At 35.8% G+C, this 17,920-nt stretch overlaps 1 protein-coding gene across 1 annotated transcript; it reads right to left on the reverse strand.

Annotated features, from left to right (window-relative positions):
• Positions 1-3,178: 3,178 nt before the first annotated feature.
• Positions 3,179-10,783, reverse strand: LOC142356390 (uncharacterized). The gene is made up of 2 exons (XM_075408313.1): positions 10,572-10,783; positions 3,179-4,124 (listed from the first exon to the last, which is right to left on the reverse strand). Exons 1-2 carry the CDS (start codon positions 10,723-10,725, stop codon positions 3,337-3,339), a joined length of 942 nt encoding a protein of 313 aa, XP_075264428.1. The 5' UTR covers positions 10,726-10,783; the 3' UTR covers positions 3,179-3,336.
• Between the last annotated feature and the right edge of the window lie 7,137 nt (positions 10,784-17,920).

Raw genomic sequence — 17,920 nt, forward strand, 5'->3', positions numbered from 1 at the left:
TGTAGTGCTTTTGTAAGTTTTTATTGAGGCCAATTTTAATTGCCTTTAATTGGTCTAATATGGAATAGATGAGATGACTAATTGGTTAAGGGCTAATAGAGATGAAATGATTGAGATATGAAAATGTTTTTATTACACCTCGGTTGTTTCACCCCAATTAATTTGTCTATTAATGCGATTAATTAGTTTTCATTGTGCAAAATTATTCTAATTTATAAAAAGATTATAATCGGGGTGAAACAAGTAGAGGTTAAATTTTTGGGGGATTTAGTAATAAAGGGTTTAAAATATCTGTTGTTAAAGGAATAAGGGTGAAAAAACAACACCGTGCAAGGATCCGACTTTTTGCAAAGGAATTTGTTCTGGAAAATTATGGCTTATGTTCAAATTAACGTGAGCGTATGTCTCGATTCACATCTTCATCTTTTGAAATTATCGAAGTAACGAAACAGTTCTGTGAAACTCAAGTTCGGCCAATTTTTTGGGCATATTGCTCAGACCTCAAGATCCTAACGTTCTCTGATTCTAACATGTAAAAATGAAATTTAATCAATTGAAAAGACAACAAAGAGTTGAATTGGTAACTTTCAGGAGTTCTCATCCTTTAAAACTTTGTTTGTTTACAACATATTGGGGATTCATAAACTGTGAAAACTATGAAGTATATACAAACAATGTTTTTCAAATAGTTCTACTATAACGAATCTTAGTCAAAAAGATGGGGAAACTGAGTTTGTTAAATTTTTCGGTGAACATATTCCCAAAATGCAGTCTCTCAAATTCCAGTATTTAGGCGCAGTCTTTTTTCTACGATTCAATGAAATTGAAATGCTATCGGGAGCTAGCTTTTTACGACTTCAGGAGCAGTATTTGTTGAGGGTCTTTTTATCGTTATTTTTGCAGAGTAATTAAAATAGGATGTGAAAATCAATGCCTCACGTGAAAACTAAGTGTTTAGGTCAAGTGACTTCACGAATTGAAGAGCAGAGAGCGCTTTTTTGTTCGTGTTATTCTTTTGTGACAGAGTAAGGAAAGTGGGTTTAAATTTTTTTCCAAGCGATCACATTTTTGACGACGTTTGACTCTTTGAAAGCAGATTTTTGGTTTAAGCTTCGACTGGCAATTGTCCAAACTAAAAACAGTGCTCTTGGTAGTTAGGAAAAGATTTACATATCAGACAGGGCTCTCGTCACTGAAAAAAATTTGAATTTTCTTTTTATTTTTTTTTATCTTTGTACTTATTAAGTGAAATTTTTCTCGGTAATGTAAGATGTGGGTAACTGGTCTACCAAAAGATTAAAAAGGTTTTTTGTCGAATAATGGTAGGAAAATTTCGTTCGATTGTTTTGTAGAGGAGTTTTGTTCTGTTTTGTGGACAATATTATTCTTTGATTTTGTCCTTTGTCGACTCCTTCCCTGTCTTCAGTTTCCCTTTATTTACAAAATCAATTTGTATAAGATTGTTTTTCAATTAATACTCTTTTGTTACAAACTACCAGTTTTACAAGGTCTTCTGGTGATCTTTTTTTCGTGACGCTGTGCTTTACAAATGAGCCAGCTATCTTTGCAATTTTTGCTTGGAAACGCAATCACAAACGTTTTGAATTTGCCGTTCGAATGACTCTAATCTATAAGATTGTAATCAACAAACTAGGGACAAAAAATTATCAATTAATGGTTTATCAAGGTGCTAAAAAAACGGATTCAATTCGAGTAGTGGTCACAAAGTTCTCGTAAGAATACCGTACTAATCCGGAGAACGGCATGGCATCTTTGGAATTAATAATTGATAATTAATAATGTGCTAAGATTTCATGTAATACTCCGCAATTGGACTGAAACGAACAACGAATGGTCTCTGGGCCTAGCTTTTTTCTATATTTTTGTTAAACTTTCTGGCAAAAATTTTCCGTCTAAGCATTTTTTTTCTAGTCATTTTTTTTAGAAATTAAGCAAGCAAAAAAGCTAATACAAACCTTTCCCAGTAACCTTTCACATCACAATAAAGCTTGAAAGAACTGACGACCCAATTTGATGCATCTTCCTTTTTTGTAATTGTTTTATTAAAACAGTTGGAAAGATAGACTGCTCGTATTTCGTTAAACGAACAGTCTTTCGTTGCCTTAATTACTTTTTAGAAAAAATCTGATACAAGCTTTCAAGTATTGAGGAACCAACGCAGAGTTGAAATCCTCAAAACTATGCACAAAAGCGATGAAGGCAGTTCCTCGCATTCTCCGCCACAAATTAACACAGAATACTTTCACAGAAAATCTGTCTTCAGTTAATCTTCCTTTTTCTTGTATTTCTTCTTTGGTTAATATTCAATCATTCCTTAGAAATGGCTTGATTTTGGGTCATGATAATTGACGAAGTAAACCATGAAAACAAAAGCAGGTTGTTTCAATAAAAATTATGTGTTATCAAATCTAATTCCTTTCTGCAGCAGATGCCATCCCCAAAGCAAAATAAACAGAACTGATCCAGACAGGATAACCAACAAAATTTTAAAATTGGTATCAAAAGTCACGGCTTGCAACTGAGATTCCTTCACATAATGATGGGAAGCACACCAATGTTGAGTTTGCAGTAAAACCCACTATGTTTGACCTTGCTCCGATTGCCAAAAGCTTTTGCTTTCTGTTGACGATAATTACCAAGCAGCTCAGAGACGCAGCCTCTGTTCTAGTTGTTTGAGTGCACTGCATCGCAAGGATTCTTGTCCCCTTACCAAACGTCGTCAAACATGCGGCGATTTTTATCAGGCAGGTGCTAACTCCAAGATCTCTAAGATGACAATGGCAAAAATTTTTATTGGGGCTTCTGGAGAAATGAACAATTGTATTAAAAGGCTCGGTAACTATAGATTTCATTAATTGCTCGACAACAGACTTAACATTTCAATCATCCACGTGACTCTAATTTTGGAGGCGCCTGGGAGCGGTTGATCTACTTTTCCGATCTATGAATTTTGAGCACACGATGCGTACGCATGCGCTCGATGATGATTTGATCGAAGGCTGAGGTAACTAACAGCGGAGAAAATTCGGTTAGAAAGCATCGTTAAGTTAGCTAATTGGGCTTCAAAAAAGTCAATTGCAGGTTAACCCAATGAAAAGCTCACTTGAATCACGGCCTCATTTTATGGAGACATCTAGCTACTCTGAAATGAAAGAAATTTTTATATTCGCTGACCTTTTTTTAAAATCTATATTACTATTACAAACATCGAATTTTATTAGCCTCACGTTCGTTTCCAAAAATATTTACTGCAGAATATTAAATAAGGAATACATTTTAAAAAATTAGACAACTCGAACACAGCTACAAAGCACGTCACTGTCGACCAAAGAGAACATGGCGTTCGTGAAACATTCCAATTAGAATTCTGACACCGGTTGATACAGTACAAGCGCAAGCTAAAACGACTAGAAAAATCACATTTTCCCAAGAGTTTGTCGTACTTTTTGTTAGGACAGTGCTGCATAACGACGCAGCAACTGCCAAATAAGGTAATATTACCATTCGGCTCACACTTTCAACCAATAGAATGTCAATGACGAAATAACAAACGATGGCCAATGAGAGAGCACTTAGAAGCACAGTCGTTGAGAAAGTCGAAGCAAATCCGAGGTATGTGTCAGTTAATATGTAGTGCAAAGTGTAAAATGTTTCCATCAAAAGCATTGCGACAAGTCCTCCTATCCCGTTTTGTGTCGCTATTTTCAGCGTCCAATAGGATCCGTTGAATTGATGCAACATAATTGGCTTATATTTCTGAATTCTGAATCCTACAGCTAAATGTGCTGATGTAAAACCAATCAGAGCCATAGTTACTGACCATAGTTTGCCATATATTTGTCCAGCGTCTGACAGCTGAATTGATAGGATAAAGAATAGCAAACCGAAGCAAAACTCGATTGCAACCAGAGATCCAAGGAAAGTTGGAACAAAACAGATAAACTTTCGGAGTAAACCGAAGTCGTCCAGGAAGAGCCAGACAATCCAAACCAAATTCCAAACATATAAGATGGCATAAGCGCTGTAGCTCCAAATGTGTGGCTGTAGATTTGTGTCGTAGCCACGGTAAGTGCCTTCGAAACTAGACTTGAAGAGATATGAACCTGAAAGAAAGCAAAATTTGCTACCATTTGTAAAAACTCACAACCTTTAAAACAATTTTCACAAAATACCAATTTCCAATTTTGCTGTCTCTTAAGAAAGTTTTTTGTAGGATTTTCTTAGGCCAGCCAATTATAAGGGCCAACATCCTCGATAAGACATCACATGAAAAGGCAAAACTTCTTTTTGATACTTCTAAAGTAGACTTTGGTTATAAACAAATGTAAATGGTTGTGATCTTTTCTCACTGTTACATCTTCACCTTTAAAGTTATATCTATTCCTTTTCTTTTTCTTTGAGTTCTTTTGTAGGGTAAAAGCAGAGTATTCAAGCAAGATTAATTCATTCCTTTTTCAACTCTCTATTAGTTTTCAACTACTTTTCACTGCTGTTATTCCACACCAGATATTATTCCCGCGCGAATTGGTTGTGCTGTTAAAACAGTACTTTTATATATGCAAAAAATGACACTATCACTCTAAATGAAAAGAAGCACCTCTAATTCAAATGTAAACTCACATGCACAAAATTGTTACCATCGGTATCAGACGTTTTTATAGTTCTCGTAAATTGAATCAGATTAAAAGATCTGCACTTTTGTTATCTACATTGAATTGAAAATTTCAACTGCGTTCGCTAAACACTGTTGGGTTACATTTTGGATAAACTTTCAATTTTTTCAAACCTTCAAAATTATATATTTTAAAAAACTATTCTCCTTATGTTTCAGCATTTTGCTTTTGTTTTCAAAATTTGAAAAGCTTTGAATCTCGAATTACACGAAAATTACTATCATTTTTCAAGGGGTTTGCAATTGCTCTATTGGGATTAAAATTAAAATGAGTGGCTTCAGTTGTATGCAGTCATTTCACAAATAGCGGAAGCGCTTTTGAAGCACATAATTAGCCAAAAAATAAGAGTATGTGAAGTCAATTTGTTTCGATTTTGCAGTTTCTCTTCGAGAAATTGTTTTGTTCAACAATTTTTTTTAGCAACTATTGTTCTTTTTTTATTTTCCCAATTTCTTCTTCCGTTTTCAAACTTTTTGAGTCTTTGGATATATTTCCGCAGTTGCTTAAACGAAGTAGCGTTCTCCAATTTGGCCGGGTCTGGTGCAGATGCTTGCGCAACTGAATACTCTGGCACGTCGATTGGGAAAACGAAAGTTTTCCGCATAAGAGGATGCTCCGTGTTAGCTCGTAGGAATTCACAGTCGGCCTCGCTGACTGCAACCACATGACGATATCTGATCTCACGCCCTTTTTCTCTAACTCTGAACGGATGCATTTTATGTACTTTTGCTCGAAGTTTAACCCAATAAGATTTTGCGGTGTGCAGCAGAACGTCCAATATGAAACTGATTATCCCAATTTTTAAATTTGACGTAAAAAATTTAACATAAGCATGTCTTGTCAATACTTGGATAAGTCTCGAGAATAGTTTTACGTATTAGTTTTCTTCAGCCTTAAACAGTAAGCAGAAAGAGAATCACTTGCGATACTTGCCTTTGGATAATTGCCAAAGGAGAAATAATACGGAAAAAGCGAACCGGGACACCGAGGAATTAAAATCAATCAAGAATATCAGAGCAGTAAAGTAGTCAAATATAAGCACGTTTTTGCCATAAAATTTCAGATCATTACGCAGGTGGAAACCAATAAGGGAAGCTATCTTCTGTATAAACTCCAGCTCCATTAACGCAAATCGTTACAAAACAAATCACTTAAAAGTTTAATGTTATTGGCACTTGTGAACACTTTACTACTTTTTTTCGAGGCGCTAAAATAGGAGCAGTCAGGTTAAATGGCGACCTTGTAGTGCTGATTAATTGTGATTTTTTGGATATGCACAATGTATGTTGTTCCATGACTAATTGGTTTGTATTGGGTCTACAAACAATTTATTAATTATATTTCAACTTTGGAAAAAGGAAAGGGCAAAGACCATTTTCTGTGATTGAAAGAAACCAAAATGAGCGCTTCTAACATTTTATGATACAAATAACCTATTGTTATAAAAAAGGAAATGTTGATTAATAGCGAGGAACGATTTGAAATTAGACAACACTAAAATCTTCGCCTTCAAGTTTTTTTTTGGTCACCTATGCACCCTTTTTTCTAAAAACTGGAAAAGCTGTGACTTCATCGAATAATAACTTTAACGTTTTTAATCGATGAAGTCAAAACTTTTAGTAAATACGTTTAATGTGTCAAATTAAATGGAAATACAATTCGCTATAGCAATCAAGTGTTACAGTTAAACAATTATGCAGGACAAGAGAGTCGTCAGAGAAATGACGTACTGTAACGACATTAAGTTGCCGTGGGAAAGGAAATTTTACCGAAAAGTGACGCTGGTTTATTTGCCAGTTGAAAATTATCTTCCTGGCAACATTTTAGCGTGACACTAATCTTTGACTTGAATGGAGGCGCTCCCAAATTTCAATGTAAACTTAGAAAGTTGTTTGCTCAAATGTTCATATAAAGCAAAAGGAGGCTCGGTAATGTGCGTTCGCACATAAAGTTCCGACCTCGCTCATCCATATTTTCAGCTTAATTGTTTACCAAATGGAGAAGGGATAGAAAAAAAATTAAAAATTGGTCTATGAATCGAAGATTGCGTGCAACTCAAATCAGTCAGAGGACTTACAAATGCCGCTTTTGGGGTTCGAGGATATTTGCCATAAATAAGAATAGGAGACAAGAAAAACAAAAAATCAAACAACAAATTTTAATAACAAAAAAGGATATCTCTTTGTAGAAAAACTAACTAACAAAGTCTAAATAGCGTCAGAGAAAAAGTAAACTAAACAAAAAAACCAGTTCACTGTTCATCACTAGAAAAAGCGTGGAACCAGTCCTTAACGAGATTCGGTAACAAGTAGACAAAAGACAACAAAAGCGGCTAACTTGAAAAATACGCTTTTATAACATAAATGCTTCCAAATTAATGAAACCTATGAGATATAGACTGTAATCATTAAATACATTGTAATACGATTTATAACTCCATAGGATAAGACTTTGGGTCCTGTCATTATTAATTTTTTTCATATGACTAATTTAAAAAGCAGACGCAAAATAAAATTAAAAATTCAATTAAACTAGCTAGAAAATGGTGTCGAAGCCGTCATAATCTTTTCCCTAACCTTTTCCTTTTGTTTAGAAAAATCATCAAACACAGACAAAAAATGTCACAATGTTTTCTTCAGAAAAGCGTTGTCAAAGCCGTTAACACCATAGTGAACTCACTTGAAAATTTTTATATATTCAGTTTTTCTTCCAGCAACATGATATGTGACCTATAATTAATGAGAGTAGTGAACAAATAGACAAAAAAAGAACTAAAGAAAGAGTGAAAAAATTAAAAATTCATTTACATTTCTTACAGAATTTATATTTAGAGTCCTACAAACCATCAGCTAAGAACTAAAATCATTAAACAGGCTCTTGTTTTCCTTCAAAGCAAGCAACTCAGACCTCTTTTTTTTCAAAAAAAAAAATCATACAACTACAAGAAGAAAGGCAATTAAAGACAAAAGGTACAAAAGTTCTACTAACGTGCTCTAGAAACTGTGTTGAAGCCGTTAAAACCATAACCTATTCCCAAAAAAATTATATGTTTAATTGTGCATAGTTTTTGAGCACCAATAAATTAATCATTGAGCTGTCAATAATTTGTTAATGTGACAAAAACAAAAAAAGGAACTTGAAAAAAGGGGGAATGTCCCAAAAAATTTTTTTTGCAAAACTAGTAGCTACAAAACCAGGAAACAATTTCTTAAAACGTAAAACCACAATAGAGTCTATAATTTAACTAAGCAGAATATGCTTTCTGTCTATGCTGAAAATAAGCTAGAAGTCGACCAAGATATGGGAAAACAATTGGCAAAAATCTGTAAACGACTGTTTTTAAAACAAAAAAGTTTTAAAGTAAGAACGACAATAAACTTTGACTAAATATATCAATTGATTTGGCAATTGTCTATGAGGCCAATTGATCCTGTATAGGTTGGTTTTCATTTGAATTGTTTTGTTCTATGAACATAAAAAGGCGGTAACTTTTTATGAAAAAAGATGGCCATTAATTACAATACGATTTTTTTTTGGATTTTCGTGTTCCCCAATCAGACCAAATCTAGCCTTGCTAGTACTATTCGTCCACTAAAAACTTGCAATGATGCTCAATTAAATGGATATAGATACTTTGACAAAATAGTTCATATATTAAAGAAAAATGATGCTTTTTGTATAAATATCGAGTTACATCAGCTAAATACCAACAAATAGTCAAACACAAAAAAAAGAGACATAGGAAGTAAATTAGCTTGCTCTTGAGTTGAAGCAAGTTGTGTCAGCACATTTTATCTGCTAATTATCTAAAAATTTAAGCAAAGTTGGCTAAAAAAACTTTTTCTCGCATTTTTTATGAAAAAAGCTGATTTTTTTAAAATGTGTAGCGACGATTTGAGCTCAAAAAATTGGTGAGATATATCACCAGCACCTTTTTATTGTTAGAAAACAAACCAACAGCACTTAAAAAACATTTTTAAAATTTTTTAGCAAAACTGGCAAAATATAGGCAAAAATTTTTTAAAAATTAAAAATCAACGGCTCGGTAATGTGCGTTCGCCTATAAAAGCTCGACCCCGCTCATCCACTTGTTCAACTGAATTGTCTACCAAATGAGGAAGAGATAGAAAACTTTAAATATTTAAGTATTTTCTAAAAATTGCATCCAATTCAAATCAGTCAGAGGACTAAAGAAAATGCGGCTGTTGATGGCCATGGATATTTGCTATTAAGAAGAATAAGAGATAAGAAAAACAAACAAATCAAACAACAAACATAACAAAAAAGGTTGTCTGTTTGTATAAATTTTTGATAAAAGATTCTAAATAGCGTCAGATAAAACTTTAACTGAAAAAACTAACCAGTGCACTGTTTATCACTAGACGAAATGTTGAACCAGTCCATAGTAAGATCCGGTGAAAAATAGTCAAAAACAACAAAAGCAGTTAACTTGAAAATAACGCTTTTTTAAAACTAATCAGTTTCAAATAATGAAACCCTTCGGATATGAACTGAAATCACTAAATAAGTTGTAATACTATTTATAACTCCATGAGATAAGACATTGGGTCCTGTCATATTTAGGTTTTTTATACAACTACATCAAAAACGGGTGCAGTAGAAAAAAAATCTTTTTTTACAAGAAAACGGTGTCAAAGCCGTCATAGTTTTTCTCCTAATCCTTTCCTTAGTTTTACATAGAAAAGTAAAACACAGACAAAAAAGTCAATTTAATTCTTTTTAAAAAAAGGCCGCGTCGAAGCCGCTAACACGATAATGAATTCACTTAAGTCTTTTTATATGTTCATTGTTTTTGCCAGCAACGTGATATGGGACCTGTAATTAATGAGAATAGGTAAAAACATAGCAAAATGAAAAAAAAGTTGAAAAATGTAAAATTTCTTTTACCTCTCTTGAAAAATTTAAATTTAAAGTCCTTAAAACAATCAGCTAAGACCTAAAATCATTATACATGGTCAAGTGTTTCTGCAAAACAAGCCACTCAGACCTCTTATTTTGCAGAAATTTTCAAACAACTACAAGAAAAAAGGCATTTAAAGAAAAAAGTCTTAAAAAAATGATCCTGTTTGTATAATTATCGAGTTATATTAGTCAAAAACCTTTTCAAAGAGAGCAAAGAAGTAAACAAGCCCTCTCTTGAGTTGAAGCAAATTGTGTCGGCAATTTTTATGTGCTCAGTTCAAGCATTTTAAGCAAAGTTCGCTAAAAAAAGCTTATTTCTTGAATTTTTCGATGAAAAAAGGCTGATTTTTTAAAAATACGCAGCAACAATTTGAGCTCCAAAATTAAGTGAAAAATATCATCAGCACCCTTTTATCTTTAGAAAACAAACCAAAAAAACTTTATAAACCTTTTTAACATATTCACAAAACTTCAAACTTCGAAAACTCCCTAAAAAACACGTAAATAGAAAAAAAATCTTTTTTTATTCCATATTGTACCCCGAACGGTTTTCTAATGATACCAGTCTCAATTCTCTTCGATGAATATATCGATTGACTGAAATTGACTGAACAAAAAAAACCCATTTGAGTTTATAGTTCCTCCCCGCACTAAAGTAGGTCGGAACAAATGTCAGAATTTTGATAACTTGTAGTTTACTAGCTGACAAATGAGTAAAGACGCAAATGTTCTTTAACAAATATAGAAAATTCACAAAAAGGCAAAGAAACAAATAAAAAATGGTTTGCATTTTTAAAGAATTTAATACCGAGCGCAGCGTGCTCTGATTTCAATCTAATTTCAGAAATAAGTCAAGACCGTAGCCCTGAGCAGCAGTTTATCCCATTCTGACTTCACTTGGAGTCAGTTTTCATCAATTAGACATTTAAACAGCGGTAAGCATTTTATACGTACTCAGAGGCCAACTATGCATTACGAAAGCTGCAGTATATAGTCCCAGTGCTAAATAGATGAGCAACAGAGTCAGGGTAACAGCCTTCTGGGGCCAAGTCTTGTTTCTGTTGATTAAGAGAGGCTTCGACTGATTGGCCCCCTGTCTTCGAGCCATGGATGCGGACAATGCATGTGGTCGAAACCTTCCATTGACACTGGAACCATTGCTCAGTTGGTAGCTGAAAAGTGAAAAAAAAACATTGTATCATTCACCGCCAGGCAATTGATTTGATTCATTGCCTCTATAATGTATTGCAGTGGTTAATAGATAATTGGTTTAACAATTTGCACTTCCACGCATAAAATCAACAATTTTTCCTATGACCTTCCCATGCTGAACCGCCAGAGTAGATCACAGCTGGATCAGATTTCCTCCAGATCTCTGAGTTTACGCTTGGCAGAGTGTTTTCCAGAGTAGGCCTCTACTCTGGGTCTAGTGTTCACAGAGTTGAGCCTAGAATAGTTCTAGAATGGAGTTGGTCTTGACAGAGTTGACCACAGAGTAGGTTTAACTGTAGAATTTTGTATTTTTGTCGTTAGAAGGCTTCTAGCTGGGGACTGGCTAGCGCCCAAAACTCTATCAAAATTCCGAAAGATTTGTTTGGTAGTTCCTCTTGTTGTAAGGAGTGTACTGTGTTGTCCCCAAAAATTGTTGCTCTTTCGGCTGCTTGAAAACTTCCCTCTAGATAATTGAATTAATAATCAAAATATGTAATACCAGCAACAAATAATGTTATAGCCAGAGACAGTTAATTGAGTAAGTTCAACAATCAAAAGGATTTTTTCTATCAAAACTAATTAATGATCCACACTAAATCAAACCAACTCAATCAATCTCTCCGCAAGTATCCACAAATCCGTCACTCTACTTCTTTTCACCGATAACTGAAATAAGTTCTGCCTCCCAGTAGCTATGTTACTGGCCAGAAACTTATAATCTTCGCAATCAACAATTTTGAAAAACGTTGCAGTTTCACTCACTGCAACTGCCAAACTATGTTCTTTCGCAAATAACTCACTAAACAACTACAATTTTCTCCCTCTGAGAATCAACTGCTCCACTTGAGCTTTCTCTCTCACGCTTTTACTGACGAACTGCTGTTTCTCAGCCTCGTCAGTCTTTCTCTCAGGCTCGCTCTCTCGCGTCTGATGGTTTTTCTTGTTCTTAAGGGTACTCAACCTTATCAGTTTTTATCAGTAAAACGTAACGTGTCGTTCCTTTTCGAACAATTTGACCTAACGTATAAGCGTATTAGTGGTTGTAGGATATTGTCTATGCGCTGTAGTTTATCTAAAGTAAATGTTTGCCTAAAATGACCGGAAATTTGCGAACAACTCGCTTTGATAAGTTCAAGATGCAACAAAACTTATAATTCATGTTCAACAGTTCTTATACAAGTACATACACTCTGTTTTATCCGTTTTCATGTTGCTAAATCTTGCCTGATTTAACCCAAGAATACGTTTGCTCCCCTGTGGTTCTGAGAATATTGTGTTTTAATGATCTGTCAATCATTTAAAAATCAGGGAAAACATAGTTCTTTCTGCCTTTTTCTTTGTTTACTTTAAAGGCCAAAAGAGCGGTTTCGGGTACCGGAAAAAGCCCGTTGTTTTTCTCAACGTGTAGGGAATTGCCCTGGGAGTGATCAGTTAAAATTTTATGGTGATCAGACTTGAGGAAGTAGGGTTTTCAGGACTTGCGGGGGGGGTCGCAAAAATATGGACGCTTGGTTTTGCAAATTTTGAGTTTCTCTCTATCAGAAATTCCTTCAAACAGCCATTGTGCTCTTTTGGACTTATCAATCTATTCTCTAGAACACTTCAGGGCAATAATTAGTCCCATCTCATACATTGAACTCACTTCATAACTCGTTTTTTCCACCAAAAATTCTCTTTTGCAAATGTTTAGACCTTTTCAACCTCTAATACTTTAGTTACCGCTTTTTCTTGACAACAATGATTTCCTACAATGTGTATTTACCAAACCGATAGTAGTGTTACTTTTTCCGAGCTCTGATTTTAACTAGACACTTTGATTTAACCGTAAATCCCCTGATGAATTCAAACTGACTGACAAAATTTGAATATAAGAACTCAAACCAATAAATGCGTTAGTTCCCAAGATCTCTTCCAATTTTCTCCTACAAATACAAAACACTACTGAAATGATATTCTCACTAATTCTTCTAAAATGGGGTTACCGGGCTTGGATTCAAAACAGTATTGCAATAAAAAGCTAACACTTTTTCAAATCGTTTTATTTTCTTTTTCATTTCTTCATGCGTGTCCCTTCAACCATCTTTTTATTTTACTTAATTTTAATATGGATTCAAGCCCATTTGATTTTTGTGCACAAAAGCCGAACACTTGCTGAATTACACCATAAAAGTATCAGTTTTTAACGATTAAAAGTTTCTTTTCTACAATTCGAAAAACAAAATATTGGTAAGTTTTTTTTCTTTCACATACAATTTGCTTTGTTTATTCACAGAGTATAGTTTGTAACAACAATTTTACCTCTCTGTCTTAAATTGGTGTTCCCCCTGCTGTGGGTAATCGTCGGAGGCTAACAAACATGTTTTTCGTTGGAAAATTACAATAACTTTGGCCGACAAATTCTTCAAAGCATAACTTTTGTTTGTTTCCCTTTTTAAGCACTAATTTTTCCTTGTTAAGATAACCTTTATATCTTTCCTGAAAACACTAAGCAGTAACCCCAAACTTGCAGTTACTTATGGGGAATAAATACTCGCGTTTATCACACCAAAATGGCTATTAGAGGATGCATTGTTGGGATTTCGGGGAATTTATTTATTAAATTATCATTGCTTTTGCCAAGCCGTTCCATTTTTTTCCTGGTGTTTCCATACTTAGTTTCTTCCGTTTAATGACCTCTGAGTTTGATTCCGACTATTTCTGACAACTTGATCACTTTGCAAACTTAATTGTGTTTTGTTTACATAAGATTTCACACCGACTTCATGTGTGCTTCTTTTGTTTACTTATCAAATATGCTCAAGATCGGCCTCGAAACTTTGCAAATTAATTAGTATTTCAAACGCCAAGTTTCTCTCTTAACTAGGGGTTAAGGACCCATGATTTATCAATTCCACACTCCTCCCTTCTAGACTATTATTCTCCCGAATAATAAAAAATCCGTTGTTCACTGAGGACTAGCACACCCTCTCCTTTGCACAGAGCGTTTCTCAGTAAAATAGTGAACCTAAGTTAGTGTGAACCATTTAAACAGAGCTCCAAGTAAATGAAAGTTAGGAAATGCCCAGAGCACCGATTAGTGGTTAGATAATAACTAGAAGATATAAGCATGATCATATATATGAGTCCCTCAGTCAACCAATCGTTTTGAAAACAAAAACTGGCCAAAAAGAAGCTCACCATCAAAATAATCCTGTACAAAAAACCCCAACTCTGTCTAATTTTAACCCAATTCCGAACATTGCAATCCAACAGGCCATATTTTTCCAATAGTTTTTTTTTTCTTTAGAGCATATGCACTTGAGTATTAACAGCAGACTTATTGATTCTATTATGAGCTTCTAATTTAATGTACGGCATAATAACTCACATTCGTAAGAGCTGCAGATTTGACTAACTAGTTCTCACCAAAGACAGTTCAACTTTACCAACTTTGTCAACTCTACTTTCTTCCTCCGATGCTTGAATGGATGACCGCCTCCATTCTCATTCTTCGACTTTTTCATTCGTTTGCGCAAGAATCCCCTGGACGAATAACACCCCGTTTTCAGTTTGTTCCACTTCTCCTTTCGACTGACTTTTTGTTTTCTAAACAACAGCTTGTACAACTCAGGGTACTCCAAATCCACGCTTCTCTGATCGTCACTCGCCCTCAACAAGTTCGGAGAAGAACTATACGACACCTCCCTCTTATTTTGTACTATCTCTTCTCGGCCAAATACGCCCATTGAAAACTGTTTTAGACCGGTTTTCACTGCTTTCTTGACTTCAAAATCCGAGGACTGCTCCCGTTTATTATCTTGCTTCGAAAAAGAACTCTCGAATTGTACTGGCACTACATTCTCTCCAAAATCAAACGGAGAACTGTTTTCTCCGTCAATTAGCAATTTCAGCTCCAGATCAATTTCCTTTGAAAGCGACACTGACTTGTCGTCACCAAACTTTCCCTTCTGGATTTGCAACACTTCACAATCTGATTCGCTAGTTGAATATTTTCGGAATAAGATTTCTTCTGGAGTAGAAACACTGCCTTGCCCCAACATCAGTGACTGCTCAACTGCGCTTCTTTCAAACTGATGGTTCTGAGGAGTCCCATCATTGGCAGCATAGGAGAAACTCAGTTCCAACTTTTTCTCATCCGACTGGAGTAATTGAGTCTCCGAGCTTAACGAACATTTTTTCTGGCGATCTGGCTCTTCCAACTTCATCTGAACTAAACCACAAACCACATCACCCGAGCCATCACCACTTCCATCTTGCTCATTAATGAAGGCGTAAGACTTTACTAATTCTTCAGCAGTTGAATGTTCAAGAACATCACCAAAAACTGATTCATCAGCCACTGCAATTTCTGCATCGAAGCTCCGATTCTCCAACACTTTGAAAGTTTCAAGCGCTAGCTGCTGACGCAAAGTTTCAAAAACAAGTTCATCTTTCTGTATAGTATCACCGCTGCCTCCAACAGTTGCGTTTCTTTTTGAGTCCTCGTTTTCAAATTTGTCTTTTTCATCAACTTCGTTTTCTCTACAATTCTCGGAGAAAAAATTTCCGCCTGATTTCGCGGCTGTAGCCGATTTTTCTTCTTTGCTTTCTTCTAGAAATCCATCCGAGTTTGCTTTTGCAGCCTTGCTACCACAACTTTTAGTCGCTTCGCGATCGGCACCGTCTGTTGGGAAAGATACAAAACTCCCATGTAATTTCTCAAAGTTATCCTCAGACGTTCGGGTCAAACTAATGTGGTCAAAGTGCTGCGACCCAGTACTGACTATACCCTGGCACGAAATATTAGCAATCAAAATTCCACTAAAAATATTTTCTGCCGCTGTGGCCAATTCACCTTTTTGAGCAACACTAAAATGCGGCATAGCTGTTTCTCCAACATCTATCCATTTACCAAAGTACGGCATGCAAGGATCGGACGTGATGTATTCAGAGGCTATCAACCCTTTAGAGCACTGTTTTCCAACTGTCAATCCATTTTTGGTAGTCAACTCAAGCGATTTAGAGTTAATATGCCGCTCACAAATGTTTTGAAAGACCACATCGTCGTCCATGCATTCAAATTTGTTTTCATCGTCGCTATCGAAGAAGCTGTCGTCATCGCTAAAATCGTCTTCACTTAAATTTGCATCGTCCTCCACCTCACTGTCATTAATTTCCCCGAGTGCTTCGCTTCTCATTTCTACAATTTTCATGTTTTTACCAATTTCCCACCGCGCAATACATCGATCCATCATTTCCTTGAACCGTTCATCTTCAGATTTAGTCTTTGTCGTAATCTGCTCCTCCGTTTCTCCGTCAGAACCAAAATTTCGACTGCCACCAATGACGTTTGAATCAGCAACAGTCTCCACACCGGACGAATTGTCAGTCAACTTTGTAGTCCTGCCTTGATTTCCGACTCTGACAATCGGCTTCTCGTCAAGCACTGCTTTTACTCCGAAACCTACAGCTTTTATGGCAGACCAACGTTTAGTTGAAGAAATCTTTGCTGTCTTTTCGTACATCACTGATTTGACAATGATATCGGTTTTAACTTGAACGTCTTTTATTTTGTCTGATTTTGGAGTCCGCTCTTGGAGCGGTAACTCCTCTCTGTCAACAACGTCACTTGGAAAAACTGGTCTGTCAATTTCATACTTTAAAGCTGCTTTCTCGTATTCCTCTTTCTCTATCAAGTATCTCTCAAACGCGTCCTCATAAAATTGTGGGTTATTGGACAATCTCAGATCAAAGAAGTACAAAGTTTCTTGAAGAGTCCAGGCACGATTTCTTTGATCGGTTTTCCAAAATGCACGCGGCAAATAATTTAAAGCATCAAGAGCCCAACCACACAACTTGTCTGGTAGAAACCTCTTCACCTCTTCTTCTGACCACATGAAAACTTCACAAGCATCTAAATAATACTCACGCCAGTCCTCCCAAACTTCATATCCAGGCGAAGGAAACTGTTTCATTAATCCGAAACCTGACATTGTTATCCGAAATGCTTCGCTCTGAATGCTCCTCTGAGGCTTCAATTTCTGCTGCTATTCTATTCGGCTCTTCTTCTCGTCTCTGTCTGAGTAAGCTCCTCAATCTATCTGCTCGGGTGCTTCCACCACTACGCTGAGTTAGGATCCTCGTCCCGAGAAAAATCACTGACTGTCTTCCAAAATTAACCTCTCCTGGAAATATCTGTCTCTGTTGCTCAAATTCTCTCGATCTCCTCCGTTCCACAAAACTTGTAATCTCGTTCTGACTATCGTTAACGTTAACGTGTTCCTCGACTTGCTCTGCGTCGGAAGACGCCAGCTTTGAGCACTTGTTGCAAGTCTATCAGAACTCTCTCTTCACACTCGTATTCAAATCTTCTGAATAACTGACTTTTTAACAAGAGAGCCCACCCAGGAGCGCCACTGTAGAATTTTGTATTTTTGTCGTTAGAAGGCTTCTAGCTGGGGACTGGCTAGCGCCCAAAACTCTATCAAAATTCCGAAAGATTTGTTTGGTAGTTCCTCTTGTTGTAAGGAGTGTACTGTGCTGTCCCCAAAAATTGTTGCTCTTTCGGCTGCTTGAAAACTTCCCTCTAGATAATTGAATTAATAATCAAAATATGTAATACCAGCAACAAATAATGTTATAGCCAGAGACAGTTAATTGAGTAAGTTCAACAATCAAAAGGATTTTTTCTATCAAAACTAATTAATGATCCACACTAAATCAAACCAACTCAATCAATCTCTCCGCAAGTATCCACAAATCCGTCACTCTACTTCTTTTCACCGATAACTGAAATAAGTTCTGCCTCCCAGTAGCTATGTTACTGGCCAGAAACTTATAATCTTCGCAATCAACAATTTTGAAAAACGTTGCAGTTTCACTCACTGCAACTGCCAAACTATGTTCTTTCGCAAATAACTCACTAAACAACTACAATTTTCTCCCTCTGAGAATCAACTGCTCCACTTGAGCTTTCTCTCTCACGCTTTTACTGACGAACTGCTGTTTCTCAGCCTCGTCAGTCTTTCTCTCAGGCTCGCTCTCTCGCGTCTGATGGTTTTTCTTGTTCTTAAGGGTACTCAACCTTATCAGTTTTTATCAGTAAAACGTAA

This window comes from Convolutriloba macropyga, unplaced genomic scaffold (genome assembly GCF_964194025.1).
Source record: "Convolutriloba macropyga unplaced genomic scaffold, txConMacr16.3 SCAFFOLD_1804, whole genome shotgun sequence".
Taxonomy (NCBI): domain Eukaryota; kingdom Metazoa; phylum Xenacoelomorpha; order Acoela; family Convolutidae; genus Convolutriloba; species Convolutriloba macropyga.